The 15,695-nt window shown below is 46.1% G+C and overlaps 1 protein-coding gene across 2 annotated transcripts in view; it reads right to left on the reverse strand.

Moving 5' to 3' along the window:
* KSR2 (kinase suppressor of ras 2) overlaps positions 1-15,695 on the reverse strand; it is a 187,356-nt gene that overhangs the window by 49,822 nt on the left and 121,839 nt on the right. For both annotated transcript variants that reach the window (XM_087880196.1, XM_087880197.1), the window contains exons 12-14: positions 14,760-14,826; positions 4,382-4,430; positions 1,853-2,214 (exon numbers count right to left, since the gene is read on the reverse strand). In XM_087880196.1, the coding sequence (XP_087736322.1) occupies positions 1,853-2,214; positions 4,382-4,430; positions 14,760-14,826 (478 nt within the window). The remainder of the gene's footprint in view (positions 1-1,852; positions 2,215-4,381; positions 4,431-14,759; positions 14,827-15,695) is intronic.

Below are 15,695 nucleotides of genomic sequence, written 5' to 3' on the forward strand. Positions count from 1 at the left end.
CAGGAGATGTCTTATTTTGGGAGAAACAGTCTGTCTGTCTGTCTGTCTGTCTGTCTATCTATCTATCTATCTATCTATCTATCTATCTATCTATCTATCTATCTATCTATCTATCTATCTATCTATCTATCTACAGTGTTTCCCAGAAAAGAAGACCCTGTTTTATATTTTTTTTTGAACCCTGAAATAAGCACTTGGCCTTATTGCCATGTGCTCAAAAGCCCGATTGGGCTTATTATCAGGGGATGTCTTATTTGGGGGGAAATGGGGTAGCGTTTATGTATTTGCCATAGCCTGAAAATCCTACCTTTATTTTAAACAAAACAAAACAGATGACACAATTCTGCTAATTCTGCCGAAGCCTTAAAAAAACAAAAAATTCAACCCGCGTGTCTGAAAATCTTACCATTATTTTTTAAAAAAGAAAAAGATGATGCAATTCTGCGAAGCCTTAAAAAAAAAAAACCTTCAGCCCACAGGTCTTGCTGGAACCTATAACCTGCCTCCCTACTCCGGTGCATTCTGCCAATTGTGAATTCCCTCCCCCCTCATTTGGTAACTGTTTGACGTTACAATGGCAATGAAAAAAAGTTGACTTATGACTGTTTTCACATGACCATTGCGCCATCATCACTGTCACGTGGTCAAACTTCTGATCGCAATTGCCATGTATTTGTGAAAATATCTACAGACCCCTCGCATCCTGGACATAAACTGTTTCAACTCCTACCCTCAAAACGACGCTATAGAGCACTGCACACCAGAACAACTAGACACAAGGACAGTTTTTTCCCAAATGCCATCACTCTGCTAAACGAATAATTTCCTCAACACTGTCAAACTATTCACTAAGTCTGCTTTACTATTAATCTTCTCATCGTTCCTATCACCCATCTCCTCCCACTTAATACTGTTATGACTGTAACTTTGTTGCTGGTATCCTTACGATTTATATTGATATTGTTTCCTGATTGCTTATTTGTACCTTATGACTATCATTAAGTGTTGTAACTTATGTTACCATGGCAACTTCCTGCTGGCTGGGGAATTCTGGGATCTGAAGTCTGCAAGTCTTAAAAGTTGCCAAGTTTGGAGAAGCTCTGGTCTAAAGAACTACAAAACAAGCTGGACTCATGTCCTACACTAAACCAAGTTTAAGGCTAACCACAGGTTTCCATAAATGTGACCTATGTCCCCGGGGTGAAATCCAGCAGGTTCTGACAGGTTCTGGAGAACCGGTAGCGGACATTTTGAGTAGTTCGGAGAACCGGCAAATACCACCTCTGGCTGGCCCCAGAGTGGGCTGGGAATGGAGATTTTGCAATATCCTTCTCCCAGGAGTGGGGAGGGAATGGGGATTTTGCAATATCCTTCCCCTAGGAGTGGGGAGGGAATGGGGATTTTGCAATATCCTTCTCCCAGGAGTGGGGAGGGAATGGGGATTTTGCAGTATCCTTCTCTTGGAGTGGGGTGGGAATGGAGATTTTGAAGTATCCTTCCCCTGCTACGCCCACCAAGCCACACCACGCCCACCAAGGCACGCCCACAGAACTGGTAGTAAAACAAAATTGAATTCCACCACTGCTATGTCCTGGTGAAGCAGATCATGAGACCCTAACCAGTCGTAAGAAAGTCGAACCTCTCCTCCTCCATAAGAGTCAACTCCATAATTGGTGTCACTGGTGAGATGGACGTGGTCCATTCACCCCTCTTCAATGACCTGGTTTAGGGCTTCTGGGGAATGATCGCCAGCCAGGGAAGTAAGACCCATTTGGAGGTGAATTGACTAGTTAAAGAGTTTGCGCGTGGGGAAAAGTTCATAGGTTTGGTGGTATCAAAGCGGGCGCCTTACCTGGTGATGATGGCAAGGTGGGGAGGGCTCATGCAGGCCCCCATGAACAGCACCACGTTCTCGTGCCGCGTCTGCCTGTAAGCCATGACTTCCCGCTTGAAGGCCTTCAGCTGGTCCTCGTTGTCCCGCTCGATGTCGATGAGGCGGATGGCGATCTCACCGTGCCAGCGGCCGTGGAAAACCTGCCCGAAGCGGCCCTTGCCGATCAGCTCTCCGATCTCCAGCTGCTCGAAAGGAATGTCCCACTCCTGCAGGAAGATGCTGGTCTGGCTGGCTTTCCGGGGGAAATTACGAGCCGAGAGGAGGGAGAGGTTCATCTCCTCAAAGTCGTCCTCGGACTCCTCATCGTTTCCCTGTTCGGTCTGGGGCAGGGAGAAGAGAAGGGCTTGATTTATGCAACACGTCGGTAGGAGATGAATAGGCTGAGCCCGAGGGAGGGGTCAAACACGCCATCGGTCTCTAGTCCCTTTGCACCCACAGGAGATCTAAGTCCAGCCCATCTTGAATTCCGCCGACTCTTATCTACCGCCAATTCGCCTTGACTGTTAGTAGGTCAGATTCTTGTAGAGAGGGTTGAAATAAACCTGTACTCAGGGTTGGGCTGCTGGGGCTTCGCAGGGGTTCGGGAGAACCTCTAGCTAAGATTCTGTGCAATTAGGAGAACCCCCCAAATTCCACTCCTGTCCGGCCCTGCCCACCCCGCCCCTCCCCTCTCAGGAGTCCCCATGCAGCCCATTTTGGATGCAGGTAAGTGCAGGGCGTCGGGGAGGATGAAAAACAGGCCTCTTACTGGAAGTTCGGGAAGAGGGCCTCTGGAGCCTGGGGAGGGCATTTTCGCTCTCCCAGAGGCTCAAGAAAAGCCTCCGGAGCCTGGGGAAGGTAAAAATGCCCCATTCCCCCCGTCGTGGTGCAGGAGGCCAACTAGGCCACGCCCACCATGGCCATGCCTATCCAGCAACCGGGCAGAGAACCCCTTGCTAAAATTTTTGAAGCCCATCCCTGCCTGTACTCCTTTGAGTAACCTTGGTTCCTGATTTCTGGCTAATACCGCCATCTCCAACAGATACCCTTCCTTCTCCAGATCAACGGTAGGCAGGAATAAAGCAACTGGCAAGTGGGACCAAAGGACGATGAGCAGAGCCACTAGCTATAACCTTTTCACTATCTTCTTCCATCCTCCCTTTTTCTTGTTCTGGTACCCGCTTCCCTTCAGTCCGGAAGTCTGCTAGCAGTGAACCAGATCACTCTTGATCTGAATTCCAGGTGGGCTGCTTTTGAGTTTAGACTAAGGGCAGCATAGGGTCTGCAACCCAATGAGTGACAGCTCCTCATTTATAATTAGAGTCAGAATTATAGACACTGGGTGAGGTGGGGTTTAAGAAACTATAGGGCCAATTCACATCCTCCTCTCTATATGATCTTCTGGCTTAGAGGGACATCTCAACGGGTAGAATGCCAGGATTCCTCTCCTACCAACACTTGGCCACCTACCAACCCTTCTACCAAGCACCTGCATTTTGAGCACTGACTTCAGCAACAAGTGCATTTTCTATAAACCGTCAGTTTTAAGATGGTCTTGAAAAGTAATGAAAAGCTTTGGTTCGATTTGCCCAAGGACAGACCATATATAACTCAGGGAAAATAACAGGGTCAGCTGTGTGGAGAAGATAAAGGAACAGTAAGGGAAGTTGGGATTAGTGACTGATGGGCTCGGGGAATTACTTCTGAATTGTTCCCTTCCACCTGTGGCCTAAAAGCTACACATTCGTGCAAAGAACACACCTGCGGTCAAATAATGTTATTTCTAACTGTCCTGTTCAGACGCAATTTACAAGCTTTGCAATAGGATCATGCATTCCAATATCATCCACATGACAGTGCTCGTCCTTTGAGATCCTTCTCTGCATCAACAAGCAGGAGGGATCCACGGCCTGGAGATTTCGGTGTGAGCAAGAATGGGTCCTATGCTAACTGCTCCATCAAGCCCAGGTCAACTACAGCTAGATGTGGCATTTAAAGGTAAAGGTTCCCCTCGCACATATGTGCTAGTCGTTCCTGACTCTAGGGGGCGGTGCTCATCTCTGTTTCAAAGCCAAAGAGCCAACGCTGTCCGAAGACGTCTCCGTGGTCATGTGGCCGGCATGACTCAATGCCAAAGGCGCACAGAACGCTGTTACCCCTCCCACCAAAGGTGGCCCCTATTTTTCTACTTGCATTTTTCGAACTGCTAGGTTGGCAGAAGTTGGGACAAGTCACGGGAGCTCACCCCGTTACGCGACACTAGGGATTCGAACCGCTGAACTGCCGACCTTTCGATCGGCAAGCTCAGCGTCCTAGCCACTGAGCTACCACATTCCTTTTTAAATGTGGCATTTAACCGTGATTAAATGCAACACAGATCAAAAGTTGCTAGAGTGGTCCATCAGGGTCCCCCAAAATGAAACAACCCACAAAACAATGCTGGAGGTCACTGAGACCTTCACCCCAAGGCTCAATTCTGTTTCACCCCACTCCTCGCACGGACCTTACCTCGGAGGTTGGCTCCACTTCAATTTGAAGTACTGGATTCCCTTCTCGGCTTTTGAGGAAAACAAAAAGCACAAATTACAAACCCGTAAATCGCCTCGAGTTATAGAAAACAGATCCACCATCATCATCATCTGCAACTCCAGGATGGGTTCACACGATAATGCTTCGCTATTGTTTAAAGTTTGTAAATTTCGGTTTAATCTTATCTGAAAATAGCCACTGGGCTTTGCAAACCAAGGAGTATGTTTTAAGATTAACAGAGTTGGAAGGGACCTTGTAGGTCATCTAGTCCAACCCCCCGCCCAAGCAGGAAATCCTACACCATTTCTGACAAATGGCAGTCCAGTCTCTTCTTGAAAGCCTCCAGTGATGAAGCTCCCACAACTTCTGAAGGCAACCTCTGTTCCATGGGTTGATTGTTCTGCCAGAAAATACCTCCTTATTTCTAGGTTGAATCTCTCCTTGGTCAGTTTCCATCCATTATTCCTTGTCTGGCCTTCAGGTGCTTTGGAGAATAGCTTGACCCCCTCCTCTCTGTGGCAGCCCCTCAAATATTGGAAGAGGGCTATCCTGTCTCCCCTGGTCCTTCTCTTCACTAGACTAGCCAGGCCCAGTTCCTGCAACCGTTCTTCGTAAATTTTAGCCTCCACTCCCCTAAACATCCTGGTTGCTCTTCTCTGCACTCTTTCTAGAGTCTCAACATCTTTTTTATAGTGTGGTGACCAAAATTGAATGCAGGAATCTGATGTGGTCTTACTAAGGCTTCATAGAGTGGTATTATGATTTTGATTTTGATTGTATTGTTCTGCTAATGCAATTTAGGATTGCATTGGCTTTTTGGGCTGCTGCCAAAGGATAGGCCAAGGATGACCCATTCATTAAACCATGGTTAACAGAACTGTTGTGTGATGTATGAACCCATTCCAAAGGTGTTATTGCTTCACACCACTTCCAGACCTGACTCTTCGTTCAGTTTTCACAGTAGACATAGTTCACCTCTTGATTGACAGAAGCCGAATAGCGACTTTCAAAGGAATAAATGGTTTTGCAGTTTTCATCGCAAGTAACACAGAAAAAGATTATTCTCCTTTGACACCTTTCAACGGGCCAAGAGCTATTGCTAAAATGGCTTGCGATATGAAAAGGAAAAAAAAAAACCTCTTACAGACAAAAATAACGGTGCATTATAACGCATGTTGGAGTACAGTTAATTGTGCTGAACAAATGTGCAACAACACATCTGAAGTCCACTCAAAATCTAAATTGATTCAGAGATCAAATATTAATTTCATGAGAGTTTGATGGGTTGCCAGACTAAATACAAGTTTTGGCATATATTGTTAGCAACCTCCAACGTCCACTAGGTTTCTGAAAAATGACATGCGCGGCGCTCATCTTAAATTCGCTTTTTCCTGGTCAGTTACACTACATAGTTAATGACATGAAAAACAAATGAATCTATTTTTGAACAAATGTTTTGTGGAGTGTCGAGCGGAACATCGGTCGTATGAGAAATTGAGTTCATTTGAAGGAAGAGATATTTCAAGAACGGAAGGGAGGGAGACAGAGAGAGAATGAGAAAGAGAGAGAGAGAATGAGAGACAGAAAAAATGAGAAAGAGAATGAGAGATAAAGAAAAGAGAATGAGAATGAGACAAAAAAAGAAAGTGGGAATGAGAGACAGAAAAGGAGAAAGAGAATGAGAAAGAGAGAGAGAGACAGAATGACAAAGAGAAAGAGAATGAGAGATAAAGAAAAGAGAATGAGAATGAGACAAAAAAAGAAAGTGGGAATGAGAGACAGAAAAAGAGAAAGAGAATGAGAAAGAGAGAAAGAGAGAGAGAGAGACAGAATGACAAAGAGAAAGAGAATGAGAGATGAATGACAAAGAAAATGAAAGAGAGAGAGAATAAGAATGAGAGAGAAAAAGAGAATGGGAATAAGAGACAGAAAGAGAGAATGAGAAAGAGAAAGAGAGAGAACAAGAATGAGAAAGAATGAGAGATAAAGAGAATGAGAGATAAAGAAAAGAGAATGAGACAGAAAAAGAAAGAATGGGAATGAGAGACAGAAAGAAAGAGAGAAAGAGAGAGAAAAAGATTGGGAATAAGAGACAGAAAGAGAGAATGAGATTGAGAAAGAGAGAGAACAAGAATGAGGGAGACGGAGAAAAAGAATGAGAGACAGAGAGAGAATGTGGAAGAGAATGAGAAGGAGAGAAAGAATGAGAGACAGAAATACAATGAGAAAGAGAATAAGAGAAAGAGAGAGAATGAGAACGAAAGGGAGAGAAAGAGAATAAGAAAAAGAGAGAGAATGAGAATGAAAGAGAGAGAGAGAGAGAGAGAATAAGAGAAAGAATGAGAGAAAGAGAATAAGAGAGAGAGAGAACATCTGAACACAGCTGACACCGGTCTAAGAGGAAAAAGCTGAATGTTCCCCTTGGACCTTCTGACAAAACTCTACTTTTGGGGCTAGAGTTCCTTTTGAAGGCGCCCTCAAATTGTCTCTTTCCTTAAAAGAGTGGAATGAGAGTTGAACCAGTGTGGAATATCTGGAGCTGCTGCCGAGTCAATTTTTCACACAAGTTTCATTGGTTTGTCAGCTAATCTTCTACAGCCCAGGCTCTAGCCGAGCGAGGGAGGCTGCCCACGTAAAAATTACTTGGCCTTTCGGGAGACCTGGTTCAGCCTTTAAGAGAGAGGTCACCTTCTAAGGATGGCGTTGCAAGAAGTGGATTTGGAGAGCTGGGTGAGAAGTGGGGGTGGGGAGGGCTACCCCATATCTCAACAGGTCTGGCAGCATAAATGGATCAAGGGCTGGGTTTTTTACAGATAGTTTACAGAGTTGGAAAAGGACCTTGTAGGTCATCTAGTCCAACCCCCCACCCAAGCAGGAGACCCTACACCATTTTTGACAGACGGCTGTCCAGTCTCTTCTTGAAAGCCTCCAGTGATGAAGTTCCTACAACTTCTGTTCCCTTCCCAGCTAAGTTTGCCAAATTGCCCCATTTCACATCTTACTTCAGTAGAACTTAGATGGGGTATTATTATTATTTTTTTGGAGGTAGGGAGGTGGGAATGGCGGGATGAGGTAGAGAATGAAGGCAGGGAAAATTAGCATCTGGAAGTTGATCTACAGTAGGATCTAAAGGCCAAGCTAGATGAAGGATGTAAGAAAGGCAGAAAAACTAAACATCTTCAGATGTAGAGTAGAGTGGAGTAGAGTAGAATAAAAACCAGAGTAGAGTAGAATAGAGTAGAGTAAAGTAAGGTAAAGGTTCCCCTCGCACATATGTGCTAGTTGTTCCCGACTCTAGGGGGCAGTGCTCATCATCTATGCATGGCATAGCCTGGTGGGCGTGGCAAGGGAAGGATACTGTAAAATCTTCATTCCCACCCCAGTCCATGGGAAGGTTACTGCAAAATCCCCATTTCCTCCCGATCAGCTGGGACTTGGGAGGCAGAGAATAGATGAGGGCGGGGCCAGTCAGAATTTTTACTACCGGTTCTCCAAAACTACTCAAAATTTTCACTACCGGTTCTCCAGAACTGGTCGGAACCTACTGAAACCCACCTCTGCCCTGTACCATTCTGGACAAATGGGACCGAGGGCATTCTTTCCTTCTGCATTTCACGCTCGCCTCATCTGGCGTTCTCCGAAGCTCTCTCTGCAAAACCTTAATTATGGAAGGATTCCAGAATGCAAAGATGGAAAATAACGACACAAGAGTCGTGATCCGAGTAGGCACAGAAGATGAACCTCAGCCTGAATTCCATACAGGGGTGTGTGGCAGCCAGGACGACATCATATGTAACTTTTCTTCTTATTTTACCTATTAAACTTTTACGCCGCCTACATCTCACTTTGCCAAACGACTCTGGGCAATTCTTTTCTGACCGGGAATTCACACAAAAGCCTTGTTATGGAATTTAAATGCAAATGGAACTTGCAGACTAAATCAACAGAAGGTAATTAATATGATGATATCCTCCGTGGTTTCGACGATACTTTTTTCTCTGCCAGACTAACAAGACAACGGTTGGAAGTGGTTGGGGAGCACCCCGGGGGTTGCGGGGAGGGGTAACATATGGCCCTGGACGCTCCTTCGTGCTCTTTGGGGCAGGTGGGAAAGGAGCCGAAACCTGCGAAGTGATGGAAAGAAGCTGGCAGAGCTTCCCGGGAAGAAAGACAGGGATGCGAGAGGAATGCATAAATGAAATCGGGAATATAAAAGCCTACGAGGATTCCTGATTTCCATGATTATTTCTTTTCATTTTGCCACCGGGGCTTTCTCGCTCGCTTAAAGCTCTACGGAAGAGCGGTGGCTGCTAAAGAGAAAATGTGAGAGAAGGATGAAGGCAACGGAGTGTTTGACTTGTGTTAAGGGTGATTCTTCGGTCTTCCCTGAATTCTTAAAGGAAAAGAAAGGAGAGCGAGGGAGGGAGGGAGGGAGGGAGGGAGGGAGGGAGGGAGGGAGGGAGGGAAAGGGGCGAAAGGCCCAAAGTGTGGGAGGAATCCTGAGGACCAGGTTAAGGCTGAGACACTCGGCAAGGGGAAGGAGGCTGCCTCTTCCTCCTCCTTTATTATAAATAAACCTTTCTCTTCTTTTCCTCCTTTTTTTCTTCTCCTCCTCCATCACCTTTATTATGAGAAAATGTCTTCTTTTCTTCCTTTTTCTCCTTTTCTTCTCCTCCTCCTCCTCCTCCTTTATTATGAAACAAAATCTCTTCTCCTCCTCCTCCTCTTCTTTTTCTTCTCCTCCTCCTCCTTCTTGTTGTTTTCTTCTTGTTGTTCTTTTCTTCTCCTCCTCCTATTCTTCTTGTTCTTCTTGTTCTTCTCTGCTTCCTCCACTACTACTACTATTACTTCTTCTTCTTCTTCTTCTTCTTCTTCTTCTTCTCCTCCTCCTCCTCCTGCTCCTCCTCCTCCTCCTCCTTGTTCTTATTGTTTTCTTCTTGTTGTTCTTCTTTTCTCCTCCTCCTATTCTTCTTGTTCTTCTTGTTCTTCTCTGCCTCCTCCACTACTCTCCTCCTCCTCCACTACTACTACTACTACTACTACTACTACTACTACTACTTCTTCTCCTCCTCCTCCTCCTCCTCCTCCTCCTCCTCCTCCTCCTCCTCCTATTTCCTCTTCTCCCTTCTATGATGGAGCAAAATCAACTTTCAAGAAAGAAGGGAAGAGAGCCAAGAGGACTCACTCCTAGAAACTCCATTGATGACAGATTTGTCCAAATGCCCGCGGAGGCAAAATCGGCTTCGGTGAGAACGAGGCAGGAGAAGACGAGAGCGGGGAGAAAGGAGCATTAATTTTTCAGAGCAAGGATGCGGTTGGCAATTTGAAGCCGCATGTTCAAACGGGAAAAGGCTTCTTTAATCTCTGATGTATGAACAGCTGCCATTCGCGGTTCTCCCGCCTTGCGGAAGTTAATTTACTCCAACCTGAAAGCCCGGGACAAGCCTTTTCCCATGGAATTGATAAAGCAGCTGCTTCCCCTGTGTCACGTCGTGACCTTCTCCAGCCTAGAGATGCTTCTCTCGGGTTGCAAAGAAGAATTTTGCTTTTTCTTCTTCTGGGTTTTAATTTTTTTTTTAACGGAGGAAAAGTGAGAACCAACCGGCGGCTGGCAATTATAAATTTGTGCACATTGTATGCAGAGATAGAATACCAAAAGGGTTTTCTCTCTCTGTATATGTATGTGCGTATAGGTCACAACAGTCATAATCGTGGTCTCCCTCTCCCTCTCTCTCTCCTTCCCTCCCTCCCTCTCTTTCCCGCCCTCTCTCTCTCACTCCCTGTCTCTCTCTCACTCACTCACTCCCTCTCGCTTCTTCTCTCCCTCCCTCTTCCTTCCCCCTCCCTCTCTCTCTCTCTCTCACTGCCTCTCACTCCCTCCTTCCCCTCCCTCTCCCTTCTTCCCTCTCCCTTCCTCCCTCTTCCCTCTCTCCCTCCCTCCCCCTCTTTCTCTCCCCTTTCTTTCCCTCCCACTCCCTCCCTCCCTCTCTCTCCCTCCTTCCCCTCTTCCTCTCTCCCTCTCCCTCCCCTCTCTCTTCCTCCCTCCCTCCCTCTCTCTCCCTCCCGCTCTCTCTCTCTCCCCGTCCCCCCTCTCTCTCTCCCTCCCTCCCTCTCTCTCCCTTCCCCTCTCTCCCTCCCTCCATCAATAAATGCCAAACACATCCAAGTTTGTATTAAAAAGTCTCTTTTCTCTTTTGAAACTGTTTTCAGGTTTCTCTTTTTTGGAAAAAAAAATAGAACATAGAATCATAGAGCTGGGAGGGACTTTAGAGGTCTTCTAGACCAACCCTTTCCTCAAGGCAGTCTTTCTTTTAAGATAATACTGAGTCAAATTTTCTGGTTTTGCTGGGTCAGCCGCATATTTGACCTGGGCCAGAGTGGATAAGACTCCGGGTATGTGTTCTTACGACTCTTCCATCAGTTAAGATATTCTTCACAGATTTTTAATCCTAATTCGATCTGAAGCTATTTTAATTTCCTCATTAGAATAAAAGGTATTCTTAACACTCACACTTCCCGGTGTCCACAAGCTTTTTGTGTATACATGCATGGGTAAAGGTAAAGATTCCCCTCACACATATATGCTAGTCGTTCCCGACTCTAGGGGGCGGTGCTCATCTCCGTTTCAAAGCCGAAGAGCCAGCGCTGTCCGAAGACGTCTCCATGGTCATGTGGCCGGCATGACTCAACGCCAAAGGCGCACAGAACGCTGTTACCTTCCCACCAAAGGTGGTCCCTATTTTTCTACTTGCATTTTTTTTTACGTGCTTTCGAACTGCTAGGTTGGCAGAAGCTGGGACAAGTCACGGGAGCTCACCCCGTTACGCGGCACTAGGGATTCGAACCGCTGAAGTGCCAACCTTTCGATTGACAAGCTCAGTGTCTTAGCTACTGAGCCACCACGTCCCTGCCATGCATGGGTATACATGGACAAATTCTGAGGGTTAAGAGGTAAAATAGAATCGGTTTAAAATGCAGGAGAGAGAGAGAGAGAGAGAGAGAGAGAGAGAGAGAGAGAGAGAGAGAGAGAGAGAGAGAGAGAGAGAGAGAGAATCCTTCTATTTCCCCCTCCTTTCCATAGTATTTCCAGCTTCCCCTTAACACATACAGACACAGAAATAAGCAATTAGCCTGAGGCAACTCTCCAATTTTTCTCATTCTTCGTGAACTGGGGAAAACTTTTACCCTCTCGCCCACCAACGGCTAACCGCCCAGCCATCTAAATTCCGCTCCGGTGTTCCTCTCGACCAGCGATTTATATTCCCGCTTCGTTTTAACCCCTGCAACTTCTCCTTTATGCTCTAGACAGGAGGTGAACGTGGTAAGGGCACCACCCTGACTGATGGATGCATTTCATAAAGCCGCCCGTTTGAAATAAAAGAATTTTGGGCTTCTTGACACGCTGCACACGGGAGGAAAGACGAACAGGTCAAACCCTCCGTATGGGGACCTGAAAATAACAGTTCAAAGCAACGATAAAGCCATTGCCAAGGCAGCGCATCTAACAAACTCGCAATGTAACTGACCTAGAGATAATGGGCTCATCTCACATCCTGGCTTGGTTCTTGGGGCAAATCCAGGTCTTTCAGAAAGCCAAGAGGATTGGGGCCATCCAGATTATCAGAGGAAAGCTTGTTCCAAAGGGCAGGTTCCCCCCCAACAGAGAACGCATATCTCCTGAGCAACTCTATGTCTTTAAGACATTATTTCATAGAAGGAGGATACCCACTGTGCCAAATTATTTTGAATCAACGGTCCTTCCTTCCTTCCTTCCTTCCTTTTTTTCTTTTTTCCTTCTTTCTTTCTTCCTTCTTTCCTCCCTCCCTCCCTTCTTTCTTTCTTTTTCTTTCTTTCCTTCCTTCCTTCTTTCTTTCTTTCTCTCTCCCTCCCTCCCTCCCTCCTTCCTTCCTTCCTTCCTTTTCTGATAGTGAATCTTCTTTACAGAATATAGACTAACAGGATTGGATGGGACCTTGGAGGTCTTCTTCCTTCCTTCCTTCCTCCCTCCTTCTTCCTTCCTTCCTCCTTTCTTTCTTTTTCTTCTTTCTTTCTTTCCTTCCTTCCTTCCTCCTTTTGTTCTTTCTTTCTTTCCTTCTTTCTTTCTTCCTCCCTCCCTCCTTCCTTCCTTCCTTCCTTTTCTGATAGTGAATCTTCTTTACAGAATATAGACTAACAGGATTGGATGGGACCCTGGAGGTCTTCTTCCTTCCCTCCTTCCTTCCTCCTTCCTCCTTTCTTTCTTTTTCTTCCTTCCTTCCTTCTTCCTTCCCTCCTTTCCTTCCTTCTTTCTTTCTTTCCTTCTTTCTTTCTTTCTTCCTTCTTCCCTCCCCCCCTCCCTCCTTCCTTCCTTCCTTCCTTTTCTGATAGTGAATCTTCTTTACAGAATATAGACTAACAGGATTGGATGGGACCTTGGAGGTCTTCTTCCTTCCCTCCTTCCTTCCTTCCTTCCTTCCTTCCTTCCTTCCTTCCTCCTTTCTTTCTTTTTCTTCCTTCCTTCTTTCTTCCCTCCTTTCATTCATTCTTTTTCCTTCTTTCTTTCCTTCTTTCTTTCTCTCTCCCTCCCTCCCTCCCTCCCTCCCTCCCTCCCTCCCTCCCTCCCTTCCTTCCTTCCTTTTCTGATAGTGAATCTTCTTTACAGAATATAGAATAACAGGATTGGATGGGACCTTGGAGGTCTTCCAGTCCAGCCCCTTGCTCAAGCAGGAGCCCCTATACCATACCAGACAAATGACTGTCCAGTCTCTTCTTAAAAGCCTCCGGCGACAGATTGCTGCAACCGGCTGCCGATCCTTATGCTCAGAATTGAAACTGCCCCGACATTGCTACCTTGGAAGCATTACAGAAGGAGAGGAACGGGGGTGCCTCTGGCTAACTGGCGCATCGGCAGCTTCTCCTGACAAGAGGGAGGTGCCAAAATGCTGGGGGAACTCACTTACGGAACTAGTTCACAGCAACCAGCTGGAGGGGTTTCTTTTCGTTCCCATTTTCAAGCCAGCTAATTTGAGGCCAGTTTCTCGGGGTTCACGCAAGAATGGCGAACGGTCTACTTTTAGGGGGATGGCCTGCCCCAAATCCTGTAGAGAGGTTCATGACCAGAAGATGCCTTAGAAATAATGTAGGACAATCCATGCAGAAATGCATTAGGGGTGGGAGGGGGGGGAGAGAGCCTTGGTGGTGCAGCGGACTAAAGAGCTGTTAATGTAGCACTTAGCTGCCAGCTGCCTGCAATTACTGCGAGTTCGAATCTCACCAGGCTCAAGGTTGACTCAGCCTTCCATCCTTCCGAAGTAGGTAAATTGAGGACCCTGATTGTGGGGGCAATAAGCTGACTTTGTATAAAAAAAAAGAACACCGCTTGGGGGGGCCCGAAAGCCCTACTAAGCAGGTATATACAAAAGTATGAAGGCTATTGCTTAACGCATTGTAAGCCACCCTGAGTCTCCGGAGAAGGACGGCATATAAATCGAACCAATAAATTAATAAAAGCTCCTAGAAACACTGACTGTTTAAGGCAAAAATGAGTTTAACTGCAAGCTTAGATTTTTTAAAAAAAAATTTTTTAAAAAAGGAGATCATCTTTATATGTTTATAAAACTACGAGTAGTGGAATACACAGGAGAGTGATGGAATTAGAAATGAATTGATTTGCCTGTCTGTTTGTTTGTTTTTTTAAAGGATCAAAATCCATACTCTTTCGGAAGAGGCATCTCAAGGTAACCTCTTGAGCCAAAGAGATTGGATGTGGTCTTTTGTTCTCCCCTACCCAGGAAACTAGCTCTGTTTTTCCAAAGAAGGTAGTAGGAAAGGAGGGAGGAGGGAGGAGGAAGAGGAGGAGGAGGAGGAGGAGAAGAAGAAATGGAGGAGAAGGAAGAAGAAGAAGAAGAAGAAGAAGAAGAAGAAGAAGAAGAAGAAGAAGAAGAAGAAGAAGAAGAAGAAGAAGAAGAAGAAGAAGAAGAAGAAGAAGAAGAAGAAGAAGAAGAAATGGAGGAGGAAGAGGAAGAGGAGGAGGAGGAGGAGAAGAAATGGAGGAGGAGGAGAAGAAGAAGAAGAAATGGAGGGGAGGAGGAGGAGGTGAAGAAGAAGAAGAAATGGAGAAGGAGAAGGAGAAGGAGAAGAAGAAATGGAGAAGGAGGAGGAGGAGGAGGAGAAGCAGGAGGAGGAGGAGGAGAAGTAGTAATAGTAGTAGTAGAGGAGGAGGAGGAGGAGGAAGAGGAGGAGGAGAAGGAGGAGAAAAGGAGAACAAGAACGAGAACAAGGAGATTTCCTTTGTAATAAAGGAGGAACAGGAGAAATAATGTCTAAGGATAGGTTGGGCCATGGTTCCAAAGTGGAGGACAAAGAGCGAGACACTTACATTGGGTCTGAATTCACTGGATGGAGGACAACTTGAGGTGGTCTGGTGGGCACCTCTGGCACAACATCTGGAAAGAAAAAGAAAATCCTGTTCGGAAAAGGCGTGAGCGATGGGACGCTCTCAGAAGGACCCTCAAGAAGGTGATCAAACCATTGTCCAAATGCTGGGTGCTGTGTCTCACAAAGCCAAAAGTAGCGTTGCCAGTTGAGACTAATCAACCCTGCCCTGGGAAAAAGCATTTTTTTAAATGAAACGGGCACCATTCCCTTCCCCCGGAGAATCATCGCCTCTGAGTGGAGCTACGTTGGGAAATGTGTAGAAAGGGGAAGCAGAATCAAATGGCATCTCCAGGGAAGGCAACCTGGACGTGGGAAATTTTCAGAACAATTGTCTGTGTTTTCATTCAACGACTCCAGAGAGACCAGCAGCCTCGTTGTCGAATGCTATCACAGATAATTTCCCCACCGGCTATTTCCCAGTATCTTCTCGAGTCCCCCAACCATTTGTTCTGCCCAAATTATAATAACCAGGATGGGTTTTTAATATCACTTCAGCAATGGCTGGGTGTGTTAGGGGGACAGTTATAAAACACGAATGGGGAAATTATTTTAGGGAGAAGGCCTGCCGCAAAATGTAGCGCCCGTCGTCATCGGCGCCTTGGGGGCAGTCCCAAAATACCACCGGCATTGACACAAAAATCCCCATCGGTCAATTGCAAAAGGCAGCTCGATTCGGAATGGCTGACATCCTGCGATGAGACCTTTCATCTTATTAAGACAACATCTGCCTGCCTCAGGTCCTTGGGAAGGGCTCGATAGGTCGATAAAAATGCCAAATCCAGTCTAAAACGTCTGTCTGGCTGCGCAACCAACCATAAGAGTCCTCATAACCAGAACATAACCTGCTCCAGATGCTCCCCGTCACTCCTTTCCCGTA

The sequence above is a fragment of the Pantherophis guttatus genome, chromosome 17, assembly GCF_059756535.1.
Source record: "Pantherophis guttatus breed Tessera chromosome 17, ASM5975653v1, whole genome shotgun sequence".
Taxonomy (NCBI): domain Eukaryota; kingdom Metazoa; phylum Chordata; class Lepidosauria; order Squamata; family Colubridae; genus Pantherophis; species Pantherophis guttatus.